This window comes from Microtus oregoni, unplaced genomic scaffold (assembly GCF_018167655.1).
Source record: "Microtus oregoni isolate MIOR12 unplaced genomic scaffold, Mior012 000005F_ref0000423, whole genome shotgun sequence".
Taxonomy (NCBI): Eukaryota; Metazoa; Chordata; class Mammalia; order Rodentia; family Cricetidae; genus Microtus; species Microtus oregoni.
The window spans coordinates 58,736,771-58,755,244 of NW_024543064.1; the positions used below are offsets into that span (position 1 = coordinate 58,736,771).

At 41.4% G+C, this 18,474-nt stretch overlaps 3 protein-coding genes and 1 pseudogene across 3 annotated transcripts; 3 read left to right on the plus strand and 1 right to left on the minus strand.

The window, feature by feature from the left end:
- Positions 1–2,526: 2,526 nt before the first annotated feature.
- Positions 2,527–3,099, plus strand: LOC121448512 (interferon alpha-12-like). Its single transcript, XM_041652578.1, has one exon. It carries the CDS (start codon positions 2,527–2,529, stop codon positions 3,097–3,099), a length of 573 nt encoding a protein of 190 aa, XP_041508512.1.
- A 5,264-nt stretch (positions 3,100–8,363) lies between these two features.
- On the plus strand, positions 8,364–8,936 carry LOC121448492 (interferon alpha-12-like). The gene has a single exon (XM_041652555.1). The coding sequence runs from the start codon at positions 8,364–8,366 to the stop codon at positions 8,934–8,936; it is 573 nt and encodes a 190-aa protein (XP_041508489.1).
- A 4,225-nt stretch (positions 8,937–13,161) lies between these two features.
- Positions 13,162–13,734, plus strand: LOC121448504 (interferon alpha-12). Its single transcript, XM_041652570.1, has one exon. The coding sequence runs from the start codon at positions 13,162–13,164 to the stop codon at positions 13,732–13,734; it is 573 nt and encodes a 190-aa protein (XP_041508504.1).
- Positions 13,735–16,699: 2,965 nt separating this feature from the next.
- Positions 16,700–18,250, minus strand: LOC121447890 (annotated as a pseudogene).
- Positions 18,251–18,474: the final 224 nt, after the last annotated feature.

Genomic DNA, 18,474 nt, shown 5'->3' on the forward strand with positions numbered 1-18,474 from the left:
ATTCAATGCAATGAAAATCCAAAAGAAATGACATCCACCATGAAGCCAACATCACAATGGAAAAATTAAATGAGAAATTCTGAAAATTGGCAGTACTGAAGCTCTTCTGTCTGATAGAATGCCTCAAAGCTCTCCGCTGTTCAGAATTCACCTGGACAAAGACAGAGGTGATGCCTCTTTTTACTGCTATAGTCAAACTGGGTGAATATCTGTTATCAAAACTTCCAGATAACTCAAACCCAATCAAGGCACTGTGGTCTGTGTCCTCTGCTCTGTATTTCCACCTAATAACTTCAGTCATAGCAAGCACTCAGGGATTAAATATTGACCACTAAAATAATTTTTGGACAAACAACAAATCCTTATCTTTAGAAATGTCCTCAGGACAAACTGGAATGTTGGCACATCCCTACAGACCACAGAGTCTTCTGCTATTAACACCTGGGGATCCTTGACACTCTGACCCACGGTAACGTGGTCACTGATGAAAACAAGATCCTTGCTAGTGAATCCACTAAAATCAGAGCAGCGACCTTCTAGGATTTATGATGCTGAAAACCAATCAAACATTGTGTGTGAGCACTGAAGTCATCAAAATATGGTGAGCACATTCAGGGAGTGGGGTAAAGGAAGAGAACCGAGGACACTGTGCCACTGTGCAGCAAGGAGTGTGAGTAGACTCGAACACTGAATAAACCACGGACACTTGGACAAATCCCAGTAGCTGGCGTCAGATTCTCCAAACTCATACACACCAGGGGGAAAAACACTGCATTAAATGTAATGTAACTGTTATTGGTCCAAGAACACTCAATGCAGTAAAGGCGGACAGCAGGGAGATCCTGCTATGATCTGACTATGAAGGAACTGTGAAGCACAACCTCATTGCAAAAAAAAAAAAAAAAAAAAAAAAAAAAAAAAAAAAAAAAAAAAAAAAAAAAAACTGGTCATGAGAGAGAGGAAGATATGGAGGGTGAGGGAGGGAGGGAAATGGAAGGAGGGAGAAGAAAGAGAAAGACAGTGAGAGAGTTTGAGAGATAGAGAAAGAGAGAAATGTCAGAGAAGCTCCTTTTTCCGTGTAAGTTACAATAGCAGTAACACATCTGTTCTTCACCTGATGAGATCTCTTCTGGAGCACTAACAGCTAAAGAAACGCACAGGCTGAGACAGTGTCCTGTAAACCATAAGGACAGAGATGCAGCAGTGCAAAGAATAAGGCTGAAACTTTCAGAACTTTATATGATGAACTTTATGACAGTTTGTGTACATACAGGTGTGTGGGTTTAGTTGTGTGTGTGCGTGCGTATGTGTGTGTGTGTGTGTGTGTGTGTGTGTGTGAGAGAGAGAGAGAGAGAGAGAGAGAGAGAGAGAGAATATGAGTTAGAAATTTCTTGCAACAGCAAGCATGTGAAGTTGAAGACAACTTTTAGAAATGAGTTTTCCACTCCCATCATGGGTTTCAGGGATCAACATCAATTTGTCAGCCTTTGTCAGGAAGCCCTTTACTGATTGGGTCATTATGACCCTTGGACAACCATTAAATAAATACCAAATATACACAAAAAAATCATCTTTTATATAAATTAAAATTATACTAAATTAAGACAACTAGAATAAAATGACTCCACTTTTATTTTTTTATTTTATTTATTTTTATTTTTTGGTTTTTCGAGACATGGTTTCTCCGTGGCTTTGGAGCCTGTCCTGGAACTAGCTCTGTAGACCAGGCTGGTCTCGAACTCACAGAGATCCACCTGCCTCTGCCTCCCAAGTGCTGGGGTTAAAGGTGTGCGCCACCATCGCCCAGCTATGACTCCACTTTTAAAACTATTTATTTTACACCCAGCCTGCAGTTGCCCCTCCCTCTTTTCCTCTCAGGTTCTCCCTGCCAACTACCTTCGAACCCATCCCCACATCCTCTTGTCCTCCATTTCTCATCAGAAATGGGCAGGCCTCACATAGATGTAAGCAAAACATGAAATATGCCTCAATTTTTAACTTTCAATCAGCATATATAAAATTTTGATTTGTACTATTTTGCATCAAAGGTCATTAGTGTACACTTAGAAAAACACTTGGTAACAAAATTTGCATTACAGTTTAAATTACTATTTCAAGAAATGAAAGTGACCCACAGAATTCAATTGCACCATTAGTTAAGTTTTTTTCAGTACAATTATTAGATGAAACTTTTCATTCTTTACATGTGAATAATGTCATACATGTAAGGTATATCTGAGTTATAAATAGTAAAGGATAATAACACTTAGAAAGAAACTCTAAAGAAGATTCCTTGGAGGAAGCAGTGAAAATAGGAGCGGTAATGAAAACAAAAATGTCTAAAAAGAGGACAGACACAAGCAGAGAATGACTTAAAGAAAGTGAAAAGGATGTGAGAAGATAATGGAAGGGCATTCAGAAAATGGAAACTAGTGCTTTCTCTTATTTAAGACACATGCACACAGGATGGTCTTCAGAGACCCTAGAGGGGAAGGTTCAGGACCAACAGCATCTGCAACATCCACAATGGTCAGACCCAGTACTTTCCTGATGGCTGTGGTAGTGTTGAACTACTGGTCAACCTGCTCTCTGGGATGTGACCTGCCTCAGACTCATCACCTCAGGAACAAGGGAGCCTTGACACTCCTGGCACAAATGAGGAGACTCTCCCCTCTCTCCTGCCTCAAGGACAGAAAGGACTTTGCATTCCCTCTGGAGAACGTGGATGCCCAGCAGATCCAGGAGACTCAAGCCATCCCTGTCCTGCAGGAACTGACCCAGCAGGTCCTGATCCTCTTCAGCTCAAAGGACTCATCTGCTGCTTGGGAGACAACCCTCCTAGACACATTCTGCACTGGCCTCCACCAGCAGCTCAAGGTCATGCAGGCCTGTCTGATGCAGCAGGTGGGGGTGCAGGAACCTCCCCTGAGCCAGGAAGACTCCCTGGAGGCTGTGAGGAAATACTTCCACAGGATCACTGCCTACCTGAGAGAGAAGAAACACAGCCCCTGTGCCTGGGAGGTGGTCAGAGCAGAAGTCTGGAGAGCCCTGTCTTCCTCAGCCAAGTTGCTGTCAAGATTGAGTGAGGAGAAGGAGTAAGTCCTGAGCCAAAGTGGAGGGGACTTTCTTGGACTAGGACAGTACACCTCACTGCTCAGACTCTGCAATCTCAAAATTCTCACTCAGGAACTCAGTCAACCTGCCCTGATATTTTAGGAGCAATGAACAATCATCCTGTCTATCTGGAAATGCACTTGTTTTCCACCCATTCTGATCTATTCATTTATTTGTTTGTTTATATATTTATTTACTATTTATATAATGAAGCATATTTTGTAATATAGTTTGGTATATATTTGTATTTTCTATAAATTATTACTTAATCAATCTGAGTTTACCTGTTCATTTTTTTAAAAGAGAAAATAAACTATCTTTTTCATTATACATACCAATCCAATTTCCCATTCCCTCCCCTCCTCCCATTCCCTCCACACCACCCCTCATCCCACCTCCATCCTCTCCTCATAGTGCCTAAGACACATTGCTTTGGGGAAGACCCAAGGCCCTACCTACTATATCTAGGCTGAGCAGGGTATCCATACAAAGAGAGGTTCTCAAAAAGCCAGTGCAAGCAGTAGGGATAAATCCTGGTGTCACTTTTTGGCCCCTCAGTCTGCCCCAGCCATGCAACTGTCAATCATATTCAGAGGGACTAGTTTGGTCTTATGCTTGTTCCTTCCCAGTCTAGCTGGTGTTAGTGAGCTCCCATCAGCTCTGGTAGACTGTTTCAGTGGGTGTACTCACCATGGTCTTGACCTCTTTACTCATATTCTCATTCCTCCCACTCTTCAACTGGACTTTGGGAGCTCAGTCCAGTGCTCTGAAGCGGGTCTCTGCCCGTTTCCCTCAGTTGCTGGATGAAGGTTCTATGTTGACATTTAAGATATTCATCTGTCTGACTACAGGACAAGACCAGTTCAGGCCACTCCCTTCTGTTGCTTACGGTCTTAGCTGGGGTCTTCCTTGTGGATTCCTGAGAGTTTCTCTAGAGCCAGGTTTCTTGCTAACCCCATAACGGCTTCCTTAATCAAGATATCTCTTTCCTTGCTCTCATCTCTGTCTTTCCACCATCTTGACTATCCCATTTCCTCAAGTTCTCTTTGCCCCTCCCCTTCTCTCCTCCTCTTTCCCTTCCATCCTTTTTCCCCCATTCCCATGCTCCCAATTTTGTCAGGTGATCTTGTCTATTTCAACTTTCCAGGCAGATCTATCTATCTATCTATCTATCTATCTATCTATCTATCCATCCCATGCTCCTCATCCATATACAACGCCAACAGAGACTAGGCAGCAACACCCTCTCCCACTAACTATCCCCCACTTCACCAGGAACCACCAAACCCACTGGGCCGACCTGCACCTGGAGGGACAGATAAGTGTCTGGTATCTTGTCTGGAGAGTTTTGTTCTCTAGACTCTAGCCTCAGCCCCTCCACCATCTACAGCACCCCCAGCAACCAAACAGCAGGACCGTCTCTCTCCCACCATCTCCCACTCCACCAGTAACACTTGGACCCGCCAGTCCCACCTGCACCTGGAGAGACAGCAACCACCAGAACCAAAGGCCCCAACTGCACCTAGAGGAAGAGTGAGCACTGGAACTACAGACCCCACGTACACTGATTGGAGGATGAGATGAGTAGACAACATTCAACAGCATAAAGAGCAATATGACAACACAAGAAACTAGGGTTCTACAACAGCAAAAGTTAAACATCCCAATGCAGATTAACCAGAAGAAACTGAACTTAAAAATAACTTTATGAAGATAATAGATGCCCCTAAAGAGGAAATGAAAAATTACCATAGAGAAATGGAGGAAAAGACAGAATAAAATGGAAGAAATCAGTAATTCCATTAAAGAAAGACAAGAAAACTAAGGAAAGCCAAGCAAACAAGTGAAGGAAGGTATCCAAGACTTAAAAATTCAAATAGCGGCAATAAAGAAAACACAAACTGTGGGAATTTGGGGAATGGAAAATCTGGATAAATGACCAGGTACTGCAGATGCAAGCATAGCCAACAGAATGCAAGAGATGGAAGAGAACATCTCAAGCATTGAAGGTACAATAGAGGAAACAGAGTCACCAGTCAAAGAAAACATTAAAGCTGACAAACTCCTAACAATAAACATCCAGGAAACCTCAGACATCATGAAAAGACCAAACCAAAGAATAACAGGAATAGAAGGAGAAGAATTCCAGCTCAAATGCACAGAAAATATATTCAATAAAAGAATAGAAGAAAACTTTCCCAACCTTAAAAAAAATATGCCTATGAAGGTACAAATAGATTACAGAATACCAAATAGACTTGACAAAAAGTCCCCTGTCCATACAATAATTAAAACACTAAACATACAGAATAAAGAAAGAATACTAAGAGCTACAAAGGAAAAAGGCCAAGTAACATATAAAGGCAGACCTATCAGAATTACACCTGACTTCTCAATGGAAAATCTAAAAGCCAGAAAGTCTTAAACAGACTTTCTGCAGACACTAAGAGACCACAGATGCCAGCGCAGGCTACTATTCCCAGGAAAGCTCTCAATCACCATAGATGGAGAAAACAAGATATTGTGGTTGACAAAAGCAGATTTAGACAATGCCTATCCACAAATGCAGCCCTACAGAAAGTACTAGAAGGAAAACTGAAACCCAAGGAAGTTAGCTGTACTCATAACAACACAGGCAACAGATAACCTCACATCAGCAAACACCAAAGAAGGAAAATGTAGAAGGAGGCTGCTTGTTTCTCCTAGCTGCCCAGAACCAAAATATCCACACAGAAACTGTATCATTTAAATCACTGCTTGAATCATTAGCTCTAGTTTCTCATGGGCTAACTCTTACACATTAATTTAACCTATCTCCATTAATCTGTGCATCACCACAAGGTACTGACCTACCAGCAAAGTTTTAGCACATTTGTCTCCAGTGGCTTTTCTCTGATTCCACCTCTTTTCTCTCAGCATTTAGCTTAGTTTTCCCCACCCAGTTCTATTCCCCTATAGCTCTGCTATAGGCCCAAAGCAGTTTCCTTATTTATCAATAGTAATCACAGCATAAGAAGGAAATCCCACACCAGGGAAACACACAAACACTACCACCACCACTACCATCACCACCACAAAAATAAAATATGACAGAAATGAACAATTACTAGTCATTAATATCTCTTAATGTCAATGGACTCAATTCACCTATAAAAGACACAGGTTAACAGAATAAATAAAACAGAACCCATCCTTCTGCTGCATACAAGAAACACACCTCATAGACAGACATTACCTTGGAGTAAAGGTTTGAGAAATGATTATCTAAACAAATGGACCTAAGAAACAAGCATGTGTAGCTATTCTAATAGCCAAATATAAACATTGAACTAAATTAATCAAAAGAGAAGGAGAAAGATATTTGATATTCGTCACAGGGAAAATCCAACCAATTGAAGTCACAATTCTAAACATCTACGCCCCCAATATAAGGGTACTCCCTCTTGTTAAAGAATTATTACTGAAACTTAAATTATACATCAAACCTTATACACTAATAGTGGGAAACTTCAACACCCCACTCTCACCAATGGAAAGGTATGCAAGACAAAAACTTAACAGAGATATAAAGGAAATAACAGATGTCATGACTCAAATAGACTTAACAGACATCTCTATCACATTCTATCCAAACATAAGAGAACACAACTTCTTCTCAGCCCCTCCTGGAACCTTCTCTAAAATTAACTACATACTCTGTAACAAAGCAAGCATCAACGGATACAAAAAACTTGAAACAACCACATGTATCTTAGCAGATCACCTTGGCTTAAAGTTAGAATTCAACAATAACACTAATTGCAGAAAGCCCACAAACTCATGGAAATTAAACAATGTCCAACTGAGTCGTCATTGGGTCAAGGAAGAAATAAAGGAAGAAATGAATGACTTCCTAGAATTCAATAAAAATGAAAGCACAACATCCCCAAACTTATGGGACACTACAAAAGCAGTGCTAAGAAAGTGTCTACATAAAGAATATGGGAAAACCTCACACTGGCCACTAACAGCCCACTTGAAAGCTCTAAAACCAAAATTCAACCAGGAGGACTAGATGACAAGAAATAATCAAATTAAAGGCTGAAATCAATAAAATAGAAACAAAGAGAACAATACATAAAATCAATGAAATAATGAGTTGGTTATTAGAGATATTCAACAATATAGACAAACCCTTATCCAAACTAACCAAAAGACAGAGAGAGAATATCCAAATTAACAAAATCAGAAATGAAAAGTGGGGCATAAAACAGACATGAAAGAAACTCAGAGAATCATTAGGTCATTCTTTGAAAACTCGCACTCTGCAACATTGGAAAATTTAAAAGAGATGGACAATTTTCTGGATAGGTAACACATACCAAAATTAAATCCAGACCAGATAAACTATTTAAATAGACTCATATACCCCAAGGAAATAGAAGCAGTCATCAAAAGCCTCCCAACCATTAAAAGCCCAGTTTCCTTCTTTTAATGCCAATAACTTGCTTCCCTATTCTCTTGTCTTTCTTGCATTCATTCTTTGCTTCTGTCTGGGCACTTCTTTCTCAGTTACATTTGATTTCTTTATTGCTTTTGTATGTTTGCACTTCATGTGAGTGTTCACGTGTGTTAGGCCATAGTCAATGGCCAGTTGCTACCTCAGGAACGCCCTGCTTTCCTTCTGTGACAAATTCTCTCATTCAAGCTTCATCAATGCAGTTAGATTAGATGACCTAAAGCTCTAGAGTCTTCTCTGTGTCTACTCCAAAGTTTCAGCATTACAGGTATGTGCTTCTGTGTCTGGCCTTCACGTGGGTGCTGAGAAGCCAAACAAGTACACAAGCATGTGGTGTGCAATGCTGAAACAGAAGCACTCAATAGGTTCTAAGTACAACTATGGATGAAATTATTTTCATCCTTTGTATTAGATGAGTAAATTTCATATATTTACATATAGATATCTATACTGTAAAAGTTAATGTGTTTTCATTTAGTAGAAACTTGTTAAATGACTTTGTTAAGATGAGCAGTGAAAGTGAAAGCAATAATGAAAACCAAAATGGCTGAGAAAAATGCCCAGAAATAGTCACAGAATGATTGTAAGAAGGGAAAAGAGAATTGGGAATCAAGGCAAGGCCATTCAGAAAATGGAAACTAGAGCCTTCTCTTATTTAAGACCCATGCACACAGGATACTCTTTAGAGAATCTAGAGGGGAAGGTTCAAGACCAAGAGCCCAGAGGACCAACAGCATCTGCAACATCCACAATGGCCAGACCCTGTGCCTTCTTGATGGCCCTGGTGCTGATGAGCTACTGGTCAACCTGCTCTCTGGGATGTGACCTGCCTCAGACTCATAACCTCAGGAACAAGGGAGCCTTGGCACTCCTGGCACAAATGAGGAGACTCTCCCCTCTCTCCTGCCTCAAGGACAGAAAGGACTTTGCTTTCCCTCTGGAGAACGTGGATGCCCAGCAGATACAGAAGACTCAAGCCATCCCTATCCTGCAGGAACTGACCCAGCAGGTCCTCATCCTCTTCAGCTCAGAGAACTCATCTGCTGCTTGGGAGACAACCCTCCTAGACACATTCTGCACTGGCCTCCACCAGCAGCTCAATGACCTGCAGGCCTGTCTGATGCAGCAGGTGGGGGTACAGGAACCTCCCCTGAGCCAGGAAGACTCCCTGGTTGCTGTGAGGAAATACTTCCACAGGATCACTGCCTACCTGAGAGAGAAGAAACACAGCCCCTGTGCCTGGGAGGTGGTCAGAGCAGAAATCTGGAGAGCCCTGTCTTCCTCAGCCAAGTCGCTGTCAAGATTGAGCCTGAAGGAGGAGTAAGTCCTGAGCCAAAGTGGAGAGGACTCCCCTGGACTAGGACCCTGAACCTCATTAGAAAGATTGTCTTCCCCAAGATCTCTTTTCCTTTGACGTCAATGATTATGTTTGCCTGCATATTTTCCATAATGTTATATTCTATTATATTTATTTGTAAGAGCATTTGTTTATTCATTCAAATGTTTTATTTATTTATTTATATTGGTTTTATGCTTATTTTACTATTTACATAATTTTAATTACCTTATAATACTATCAATTTTATATTTTCTTTAATGTATCAAACCAATATTGTTAATTTATTTCCTCTAGTCAATAAATTTTTTATTATACATGTTTGATCTTATTTGTCAGCCATTATATCTTTGAAAAAAGTTTTTGATGGTTTTAAACTCATTGTATCACCATAAATATTACCTATCTGGACTCAGTAGAAAATAATACTGAAAGCAATGTGCACTGCATAGACGTAAGAGGTGAGTGAATACGATCATATAGTCCTAGTTTATCAATGGGAAAATCTTCCTTCTCTCTATTATAGAGCACTGCTCAGTATGTGTAGCCAGCAGCATGTGCATAAGGATGTCAGAACATCTTGTTTGTGTCAAGCTGTGCCTTTGTCCTCTGGACCAACTCTTCCTAGACTGCACTTCCCTCTGATAACTAACATTTGACTCTCAACTTCTACCAGATAAACTCATTTCGATACAAATATGAGTGAGATCATAAAGTCAAAATAAAATATAGCACAGAACAAATGAGGACTCTTCCTATAATCTCTGAGAAACACTAAAATTATGGGCATTAGCCATGTCTTGGAGGAGGCCTCTATTGCTGTGAAAAAGTATCATGACCTAAAGCAACAGGTGGATGGAAAGGGTTTATTTTCATTTAAAATCCACAGCATATTCTACTACTGAGAGCAGGGCAGGAGGTTGAGGCAGGGGCTGGTATGGAATCACAGAGGAGCACTGCCTGCTGCCTTAATGGCTCAGGGCTGCTCAACCTGATTTTTATGCATACAGAATGGCGTTTCTAGGGGTGAGATCACCTGCAGTGGGATGGATGGTTCTATAGCAGTCATCAGTTAATCGAATGGCTTAAAGATTCGTCTTCGGGGTGATTCTATAGGAATATCTTTCCTAATAAGATTCCTTCTTCCCACACGACCCTAGCTGGCATCAAGATGACATGAACTTTTCCAGGAAAAACTCCACTCATAATAGCCTCAAAAAAAAACATGGATCAAACCTAGCAAAGGAAGTGAAATTACTATAAAGTTACTATGCTAGTCCCTCTCAATTTTATTCCTTATTATTTTGTTTTTAGCCTTGAGTTCACTTTTTGCTGCCAAATGTGTAGTGTATGTGTACACTGCCATCTAGTGGACTATGGGTAACCTCTCATGGCTGCCATTACTGAAGAGGCCTAAATCCCCCTTCCCAGCAGCCATCAGTTGTAGTAAACAGTTCCTCAGTTAGGGGTGGGATTTCCTGACATCGTCCCCGGTTTAAACTGGGGTCCTGTCTGTCTTGGTCATATTCAGACTTTGTGCATGCAGTCACAGCTGCTATCAGCAGGTACAGGCGACTGCTCCATTGCGCCAACACCAGATTGGCTGCAGTTATCAACTGTCTCTGGGCGTTGTCATCTTCCTCTGAGCTCTCGTGTAATGACCGCTGACCCTCGGGATCCAGGAAAGCCAGACTGACCATGTCTCAGTCACCTGTTCTCTGTTCATTGACCACTTGTGCACAGCTGTCTATTGCAAGAGGAAGGTTCTCTGGAGGACGGAGAGATGCGCTTGTCCTCTGTGAGGAGTAGAGTGATGTAAGAAACCAGACATGGAGACACCACGGCCATTGCTCTCCTCCTCCACAGTCCTTTTACCTACAGCTTCCTGTTTCCATAGTGTGTTAAGACTGATGTTGTCCATGAGCAAAGAAGTCGGGACCACGAGGGGAGCACCCACCCACTGAGACAGTGGAGCTGATCTATTGGGAGCTCACCAAGGCCAGCTGGACTGTGACTGAAAAAAAAATGGGATAAAACTGGACTCTCTGAGCATGGCGAACAATGAGGGCTGATGAGAAGCCAAGGACAATGGCACGGGGTTTTGAACCTACGTAATGTGCTGGCTTTGTGGGAGCCTAGCCAGTTTGGATGTTCACCTTCCTAGGAATGGACGGAGGGGGGAGGACCTAGGACTTTCCACAGGGTAGGGAACCCTGACTGCTCTTTGGACTGGAGAGGGAGGGGGAGAGGAGTGGGGGAAGGGGGAGAAGGGTGGGAGGAAGGGGAGAAGGGTGGGAGGAGGGGGAGGGAAATGGGAGGCTGGGAGGAGGAGAAAACTTGTTTTTTTTTCTCCTTTTCTCAATAAAAAAAGTTAAAAAAAAAAAGACTGATGTTGTCAAGAAGGAAATTATTGAAGTTTTGACTGGGAATGGATTGACTATCTAGGTCACTTTCAAAATTACTCTGATATGTGGCAATGTGGCCACTGCTGTAAATAAAAGCCTTGCTAGTGAATCCACACTAAAATCAGAGCAGCAATATTTTAGGATTTATGATGCTGAAAACCAAGCAAACACGTTGAATGTGAGCGTTAAAATAGTCAAGACATGGTGAGCACAGAGATTGGGGTACAGGAGGAGGGCTGAGGACCCTGTGCCACTGTGCAGCAGGGAGTGTGAGTAGACTCGAACATCACTAAATAAGTCACCGGGCACCTGGGGAAATACCAGCAGCTGGTGTCAGATTCACTCAGTATAGGTGTAACTGTTATTGGTCGAAGAACACTCAGGGCACTAATGATGGACAGTGGGCGATGTCTGCACTGATCCTGACATGGAAGGAAGTGCAAAGAACAACCCCATGGCCTCAAAAACTGCTTCAAAAGAGGGTTGGAGAAGGAGAGAAATATCAGAGAAGCTCCGTTTCACTGTAGAAGTCACCATGGCAGCAGCACAGATGCCCCGCCTGTTCTTCACCTGATGAGAGCTCTTCTGGAGCACTAACAGCTACAGAACCCACAGCCCGAGACAGCGTCCTGTAAATCATAGGGACAGAGATGCAGCAGTGCAAAGAATAAGGCTGAAACTTTTATCACAAAGATGTATATGCTATACATTATAACCTTTAGTATATACATACAGATGTGTGTGTATTGTGTGTGTGTGATAGAGAGGCAGAGACACACACAGAGAATGCATGTATGTGTGAGTGTGAGCCAAAAACTTCTTGCAGCAGCAAGCACGTGGACCAAGAGGACAACTTCCAGGAATCCGTTTTCCACGCCCAGCACTGGCTCAAGGGATCAACATCAATTTTCCAGCCTTCATCAGGAAGCTCTTTACCATTGTGCCATAAGGACCTGTGGATAATCATTAAATAAATACCCAATATACGATAAAAAACAAATTTAGTCTTTCATATAAATTAATATCCAACTAAATTAAGAAAGCTAGAATAAAAATGACCTCACTTTTCAAGTTATTATTTATTGTCCCTCCAGACTGCAGTTTTCCCTCATTCCTCTCCTCTCAGTTTCTCTTTGCCGGTGTCCTTCAAACCCACCCAATAGCCACTCCTCCTCCCTTTCTACTCAGAAACAGACGGGCCTCCCATTGATACATGCAAAACACGGCATATGACTCCATTTGTTAACACTTAATTAGCATATATAGATGATAACTGTAAGGTAACATTGCATTAAATATTTGAAAAAATTTAAAACACTAATGTACACTTAGAAAAAAATAAGTTGCAGTAAAATTTACATTACAATCTAAGTAACTCTATTAAGAAGTAAACATGACTCACAAAATTCATTTGCAGTATTAAATTCAATAACTTTTCAATACAATTATTAGATGAAAGTTTTCATTTTTTACATGTGAGTAATTTCACACCTGTGAGGAATATCTGTGCTATAAATTGTCCAGGACAGTTTCAGGAATAAACTCTAAAGAAACTATGTTGGGGGGCATAAGTGAAAATGGTAACAGAAGTGAAACAAAAATGTCTAAAAAGACGACAGGCACAAGAGGAAGATGACTTAAAGAAAGTGAAAAGGATGTGGGGAGAAAAAGGGACAGCATTCATAAAATGGAAAGTCGAGCCTTCTCTTATTTAAGACCCATGCACACAGCAGGGTCTTCAGAGAACCTAGCAAGGGAAGGTTCAGGACCAACAGCCCAGAGGACCAACAGCATCTGCAACATCAACAATGGCCAGACACTGTGCTTTCCTGATGGTCCTGGTGCTGATGAGCTACTGGTCAGCCTGCTCTCTGGGATGTGACCTGCCTCAGACTCATAACCTCAGGAACAAGGGAGCCTTGACACTCCTGGCACAAATGAGGAGACTCTCCCCTCTCTCTTGCCTGAAGGACAGAAAGGACTTTGCATTTCCTCTGGAGAACGTGGATGCCCAGCAGATACAGAAAGCTCAAGTCATCCCCGTCCTGCAGGAACTGACCCAGCAGGTCCTCATCCTCTTCAGCTCAAAGGACTCATCTGCTGCTTGGGAGTCAACCCTCCTAGACACATTCTGCACTGGCCTTCACCAGCAGCTCAATGACCTGCAGGCCTGTCTGATGCAGCAGGTGGGGGTACAGGAACCTCCCCTGAGCCAGGAAGACTCCCTGGTTGCTGTGAGGAAATACTTCCACAGGATCACTGTCTATCTGAGAGAGAAGAAACACAGCCCCTGTGCCTGGGAGGTGGTCAGAGCAGAAGTCTGGAGAGCCCTGTCTTCCTCAGACAACTTGCTGTCAAGATTGAGTGAGGAGCAGGAGTGAGTCCTGAAGCAGAGTGAAGGGGAATCTCCTGGACTAGGACCCTGCACCTCACTGCTCAGACTGCACAAAAATCTCCCTCCTTTTGTCATGAACTCAATCAACACGTCTACATGTTCTATCAACAATGAACAATACTTCTATCTCTCTTTAAAGACACTTGTTCTTCATCCACCAGATCTATTTATGTATTTATTTAATTGTTTAATTTTCTTTTCATTCATTTATTTATTAACTATTTGTGTAATGTAGCATGTTTTGTGTTGTAATTTGGTATGTACTTGCATTTTACATAAATTATTACTAAATTGATCTGATTTTGTCTCTTCATTCTTTACCTCTTTTCAAAATTTTTAATATTTAAGTTGATATTCTGGTGTAAATATTACATACATGATCAAGATACAAAGTACTGTGGATGCATGGAATGATGTATATTCTTCAGGCAAATATATAAACCCATCGAATACTTCTCAATCATTGCTTGTAAAGTCCTGTCTTTGCGTTTCTTCTACTAATCTCATGCTTCTGTATTGACAGTCATCACACAGTGAAGCAGTAAGTCAGAATGTCTCGCTCTTGTCAGATTGTGACCCCTTTAATCAATTATACCCCTGACTTTACCAGCCTCTAACCACCCTGACTCTGTATCAGAGTAGATCTAGTATTCTACTCTCAACTTCAAGGAATTTAAACATTTAGGGAAGCTAATGTTAGTGAAGTCATGTACCACAGCATAAAAAGAGAGCACACGGTAATAAATATCCACCCTGTATACCACTGACAACCTCCCAGAGAGGAAATCTGGCAATCAACCCATTCATGATAGCTGCTGAAAAAAATCCCTTGGAACCAGTCTAGCCTGGGATCTGAAATATGTATAAACAAATCCTTCAGAAACCCACAATTGCTTCACAGTTTCCTGTGTTATCTTCTTCGTAAAGTTTGTTTTTGTGGTTACTGAATGGACGGATTTTGTAGTGTGCAACCCATTTTAAAATCGTTCACCAATGAACTAAAGATGCAAGGAGGAGATTGACTTCTCCACACCTGAACATTCTTTCAGTCCTGTCTTGTATACGTGGTTTGATTTAATCATACACATACTCACCGTCATCCCTCCTCAACACTTTTATCTTAGTGAGTATGTAGACTACAAGTATGTGTTTTCGCTGTAAGGTTACAGTAGTGTTAAGAAAATGATCAACTTTTCTGCTTCATTTAAATGTCTTCATTTAGCACAATGCTTTCACGACAAATTTGGTGTTTGGATTTAAGGTGAAATTGCCACACCCCAGATGTCTTTAGACCCAGGCTCAGGTGAGCAGCACTGGATTTAGCACCCTAACACCCTCTATTTCAATGAGACCGATGTCACCATGTTACCCTCAGGATGCACCACAAAATCTGCCGTAAGTTTTAGACTTTGACATTTTATGCTGAGACTAAGATTGAAAGTGCCCTTCAGTTACTCTCACAGGTTGTCCTAGAAACAGTGAGAAACACCCAGCAGCAGAGGCTCAAGATTAACATCTCAAACATGTCTGCCATGAAGTTGAGGAAGTGAGCATCCTCATTCAGTTGTATTTATCCTCAGATTTAATAGTATAGCTCAATGTATGGCTCATAGGGAAGATTCTAATACTAAATTAGCATCCATCAGTCAACTGTACCAGAAAACCGATAACCAAGCCAGGGTACACACCACTGTGTGCTGTATGTTCCCCTAATAATCCAGGCATCGCCACCACTCATTGATTAAATATTGATCACAAAATAGTATTTGATTAAAGAACAAATACTTATCGATTAAATTGATATTAACACAAACTACAAAATTTCCTTATTGATAGAGGCAACCCAGTATTTTTTTATTAACATCTGGGATTTCTTGACACTCTGACCTGACCATAAGGATCACATCTGAAAACACAGTCCGGTCACATCAACAACTAGGCATAGGAGCAGCAACCTTCCAGGATTTATGAAACGTAAACTCAGAGTACATGACATCCAGTATGAGTTCTGAAGTCATCTAGTGAGCCCTCTCTCATGGAGTAAGATACAAGAGGGAGGGCTGGGGATGTGGTGTCGCTGTGCAGCAGAGAGCGCTAATGAATCTGAGAGCTGCTGAGTCAGTCCCATGGTACTGGAGAAGCAACACCATCCTGGGATCAGACTCTGCACACACATACACACCAAGGAGGTATCCAGCGCTGAAGGTCTGGGTGATTGTCACAGGTTGAATGACACTGTAGACCTCACTACATAGTGGTGGGCACAAAGGGGGATGTCTGTACTGATGTTGACTTTGAGAGACCAGGGAAGCACAGCCACAAGCCCTGAAGGAATTCATTCCTGAGAGAGAGAAATGACAGAGAACCCCTTTGCCTGCATGAGTCGCCCAAGGGAATGAAGAGGAAAAGCCCCATCTGGTTCTTCATTCTGAAGAGATTGTGCTAGGAAGGCTCTGCCCAATCCCTGCCCAGTTACGGAAGCCCAGGGGGCTATGGAGCATCACTTTCCACTTAAAGTAAACAAGGAAGCAGAGGCCTAAATCTTGTACACCAAATATAAATACTAACTTGTTTTAAATGAAATAACTCTGGGGGGGGGGAGCTGGGAGTGTGTGTCAGTGTGTGTGTGTCTGTATGCATGTATGTGTACGTGTGTGTGTGTGTAGAGCTCCAAGTTCTCCACTAAGCACATCAGAAGGTCAGATGACAATTTTCAGGCATCACTAATCTCCTTCCTTCTTGTTTCCAGGGACCAAAATCAATCCATTGGCTTCAACAGTGAGATCTTTTCCCCACAAAACCATAAGAGAATGACAACATGAAAATCTTTGCGTGAATTGTTCACACAAAAATTCAGTATTAACTAAATAAAGACAATTTGAAGAAAATAATCTTTAATTTTTAAATACTTGAAAAGTTTAAAAACATACCCTTTCATCAGTGTTCTTTCTTCATTCTTCTCTCACACCGTACTTGTCGATTACAGTTTCTCAAGTCTACACTCCTCCCATTCCCCATTCCCCACTCTAACTCTCCCTTCAACCAACTCTCATCCATTTCCCTTCATATATGCAGGCCTCCCAGGGATATCAGCCAGAACAGGGCATAACAAGAAACAATAAGACTAGGTACAAACCCTCATATATCAGGCCTGAGTGAGGCAACCAAGTAAGAGGAAAAGGGTCCCGAGAGCAGACAAAGGAGTCGGAGACAACACAATCCCACTGTTAGGAGTCCCACAAAAACATCAACCTAACAAGAATAACATATTTGCAGAAGACTTAATACAGACCCATGCAGACTCTGTAACTGACGCTTCAGTCTCTCTGAGTCCCTATGAGACCTGCTTAATAGATTCCGAGTACTGTGTTCTCCTGGTGTCTTGTTCTCTATGGCTCCTACAACCCTTCTTTCCCGTCTTCTGTGGGATTCCCCGGTGTTTTTAATTATGGTTAAAAATAAGTTTTTATCTTTATTACCATGTAATTTATTTAATAATATAAAGAAAATAAATATCACCTGAAATATTAATCCTAAAATTAAATTCAGCACTATTTAATACAATGTTTTGAAAAAAAAGGTGCTGAAAATTAATTTAGGAAAGAATTATAATGTTTCTATGATTCTTTAGTCAAATTAAAAAGATTCCACATCACACTTGAACCACATTTTTAACATATAGAGCACATCAGATAACTATATCATGTTTGTGCATGTTAAAAGTATTGATATGTAGGAGCAGCAGTCTAACATAGAGCACAGAACTTATACTTTATATATTTCCATTAATTTTTAGTATGCCTCATATGAGATATTTAAATGTTAAGATAAAATGTATTTATATTTACACTTCAATAAACGGATCAATCCTTAAAGCCTCAAATTAATTTAGTTCTATTTTTTTTAATTTTTGAAGCTAAGACAATCTATGTAGCACTGGATGTCCTAGACCACACTATGTATCTCTGTGGTTTCCAAGCTTCCTTATGTTACGATACTTTAACACAGTTCCTTAACTTGTGGTAAGCCTCAACCATAAATTTTTTTCTTACTTCATAACTGTAATTTTGCTTCTGATATGAATAAAAATATAAATATCTTATATTCAGAGAGGTTCCTTTACCACCACCTGCTACATCAGGCTTGCAAGTCATTGAGCTGCTGGTGGAGGCCAGTGCAGAATGTGTCTAGGAGGGTTGTCTCCCAAGCAACAGATGAGTCCTTTGAGTGAAGAGGATGAGGACCTGCTGGGTCAGTTCCTGCAGGACAGGGATGGCTTGAGCCTTCTGGATCTGCTGGGCATCCACGTTCTCCAGAGGGAATGCAAAGTCCTTTCTGTTCTTGAGGCAGGAGAAAGGGGAGAGTCTCCTCATTTGTGCCAGGAGTGTCAAGGCTCCCTTGTTCCTGAGGTTATGAGTCTGAGGCAGGTCACATCCCAGAGAGCAGGCTGACCAGTAGCTCATCAGCACCAGGGCCATCAGGAAAGCACAGGGCCAAACCATTGTGGATGTTGCAGATGCTGCTGGTCCTCTGAGCAGTTGGTTCTGAATTATCCCTTCTCAGTTCTGTCAAGGCCATCCTGTGTGCATGTGTCTTAAAAGGAGAAACATTAATTTCTATTTTTAATGCCAATAACTTGCTTCCCAATTCTCTTGTCTTTCTTGCATTCATTCTTTACTCCTGTCTAGGCACTTGTTTCTCAATCACTTTTGATTTCTTTATTGCT

Excerpts from the sequence above, each read along its gene's own strand:
- LOC121448512 (XM_041652578.1), top strand. The coding sequence starts at position 2,527 with ATGGTCAGACCCAGTACTTTCCTGATGGCTGTGGTAGTGTTGAACTAC.
- LOC121448492 (XM_041652555.1), top strand. The coding sequence starts at position 8,364 with ATGGCCAGACCCTGTGCCTTCTTGATGGCCCTGGTGCTGATGAGCTAC.
- LOC121448504 (XM_041652570.1), top strand. The coding sequence starts at position 13,162 with ATGGCCAGACACTGTGCTTTCCTGATGGTCCTGGTGCTGATGAGCTAC.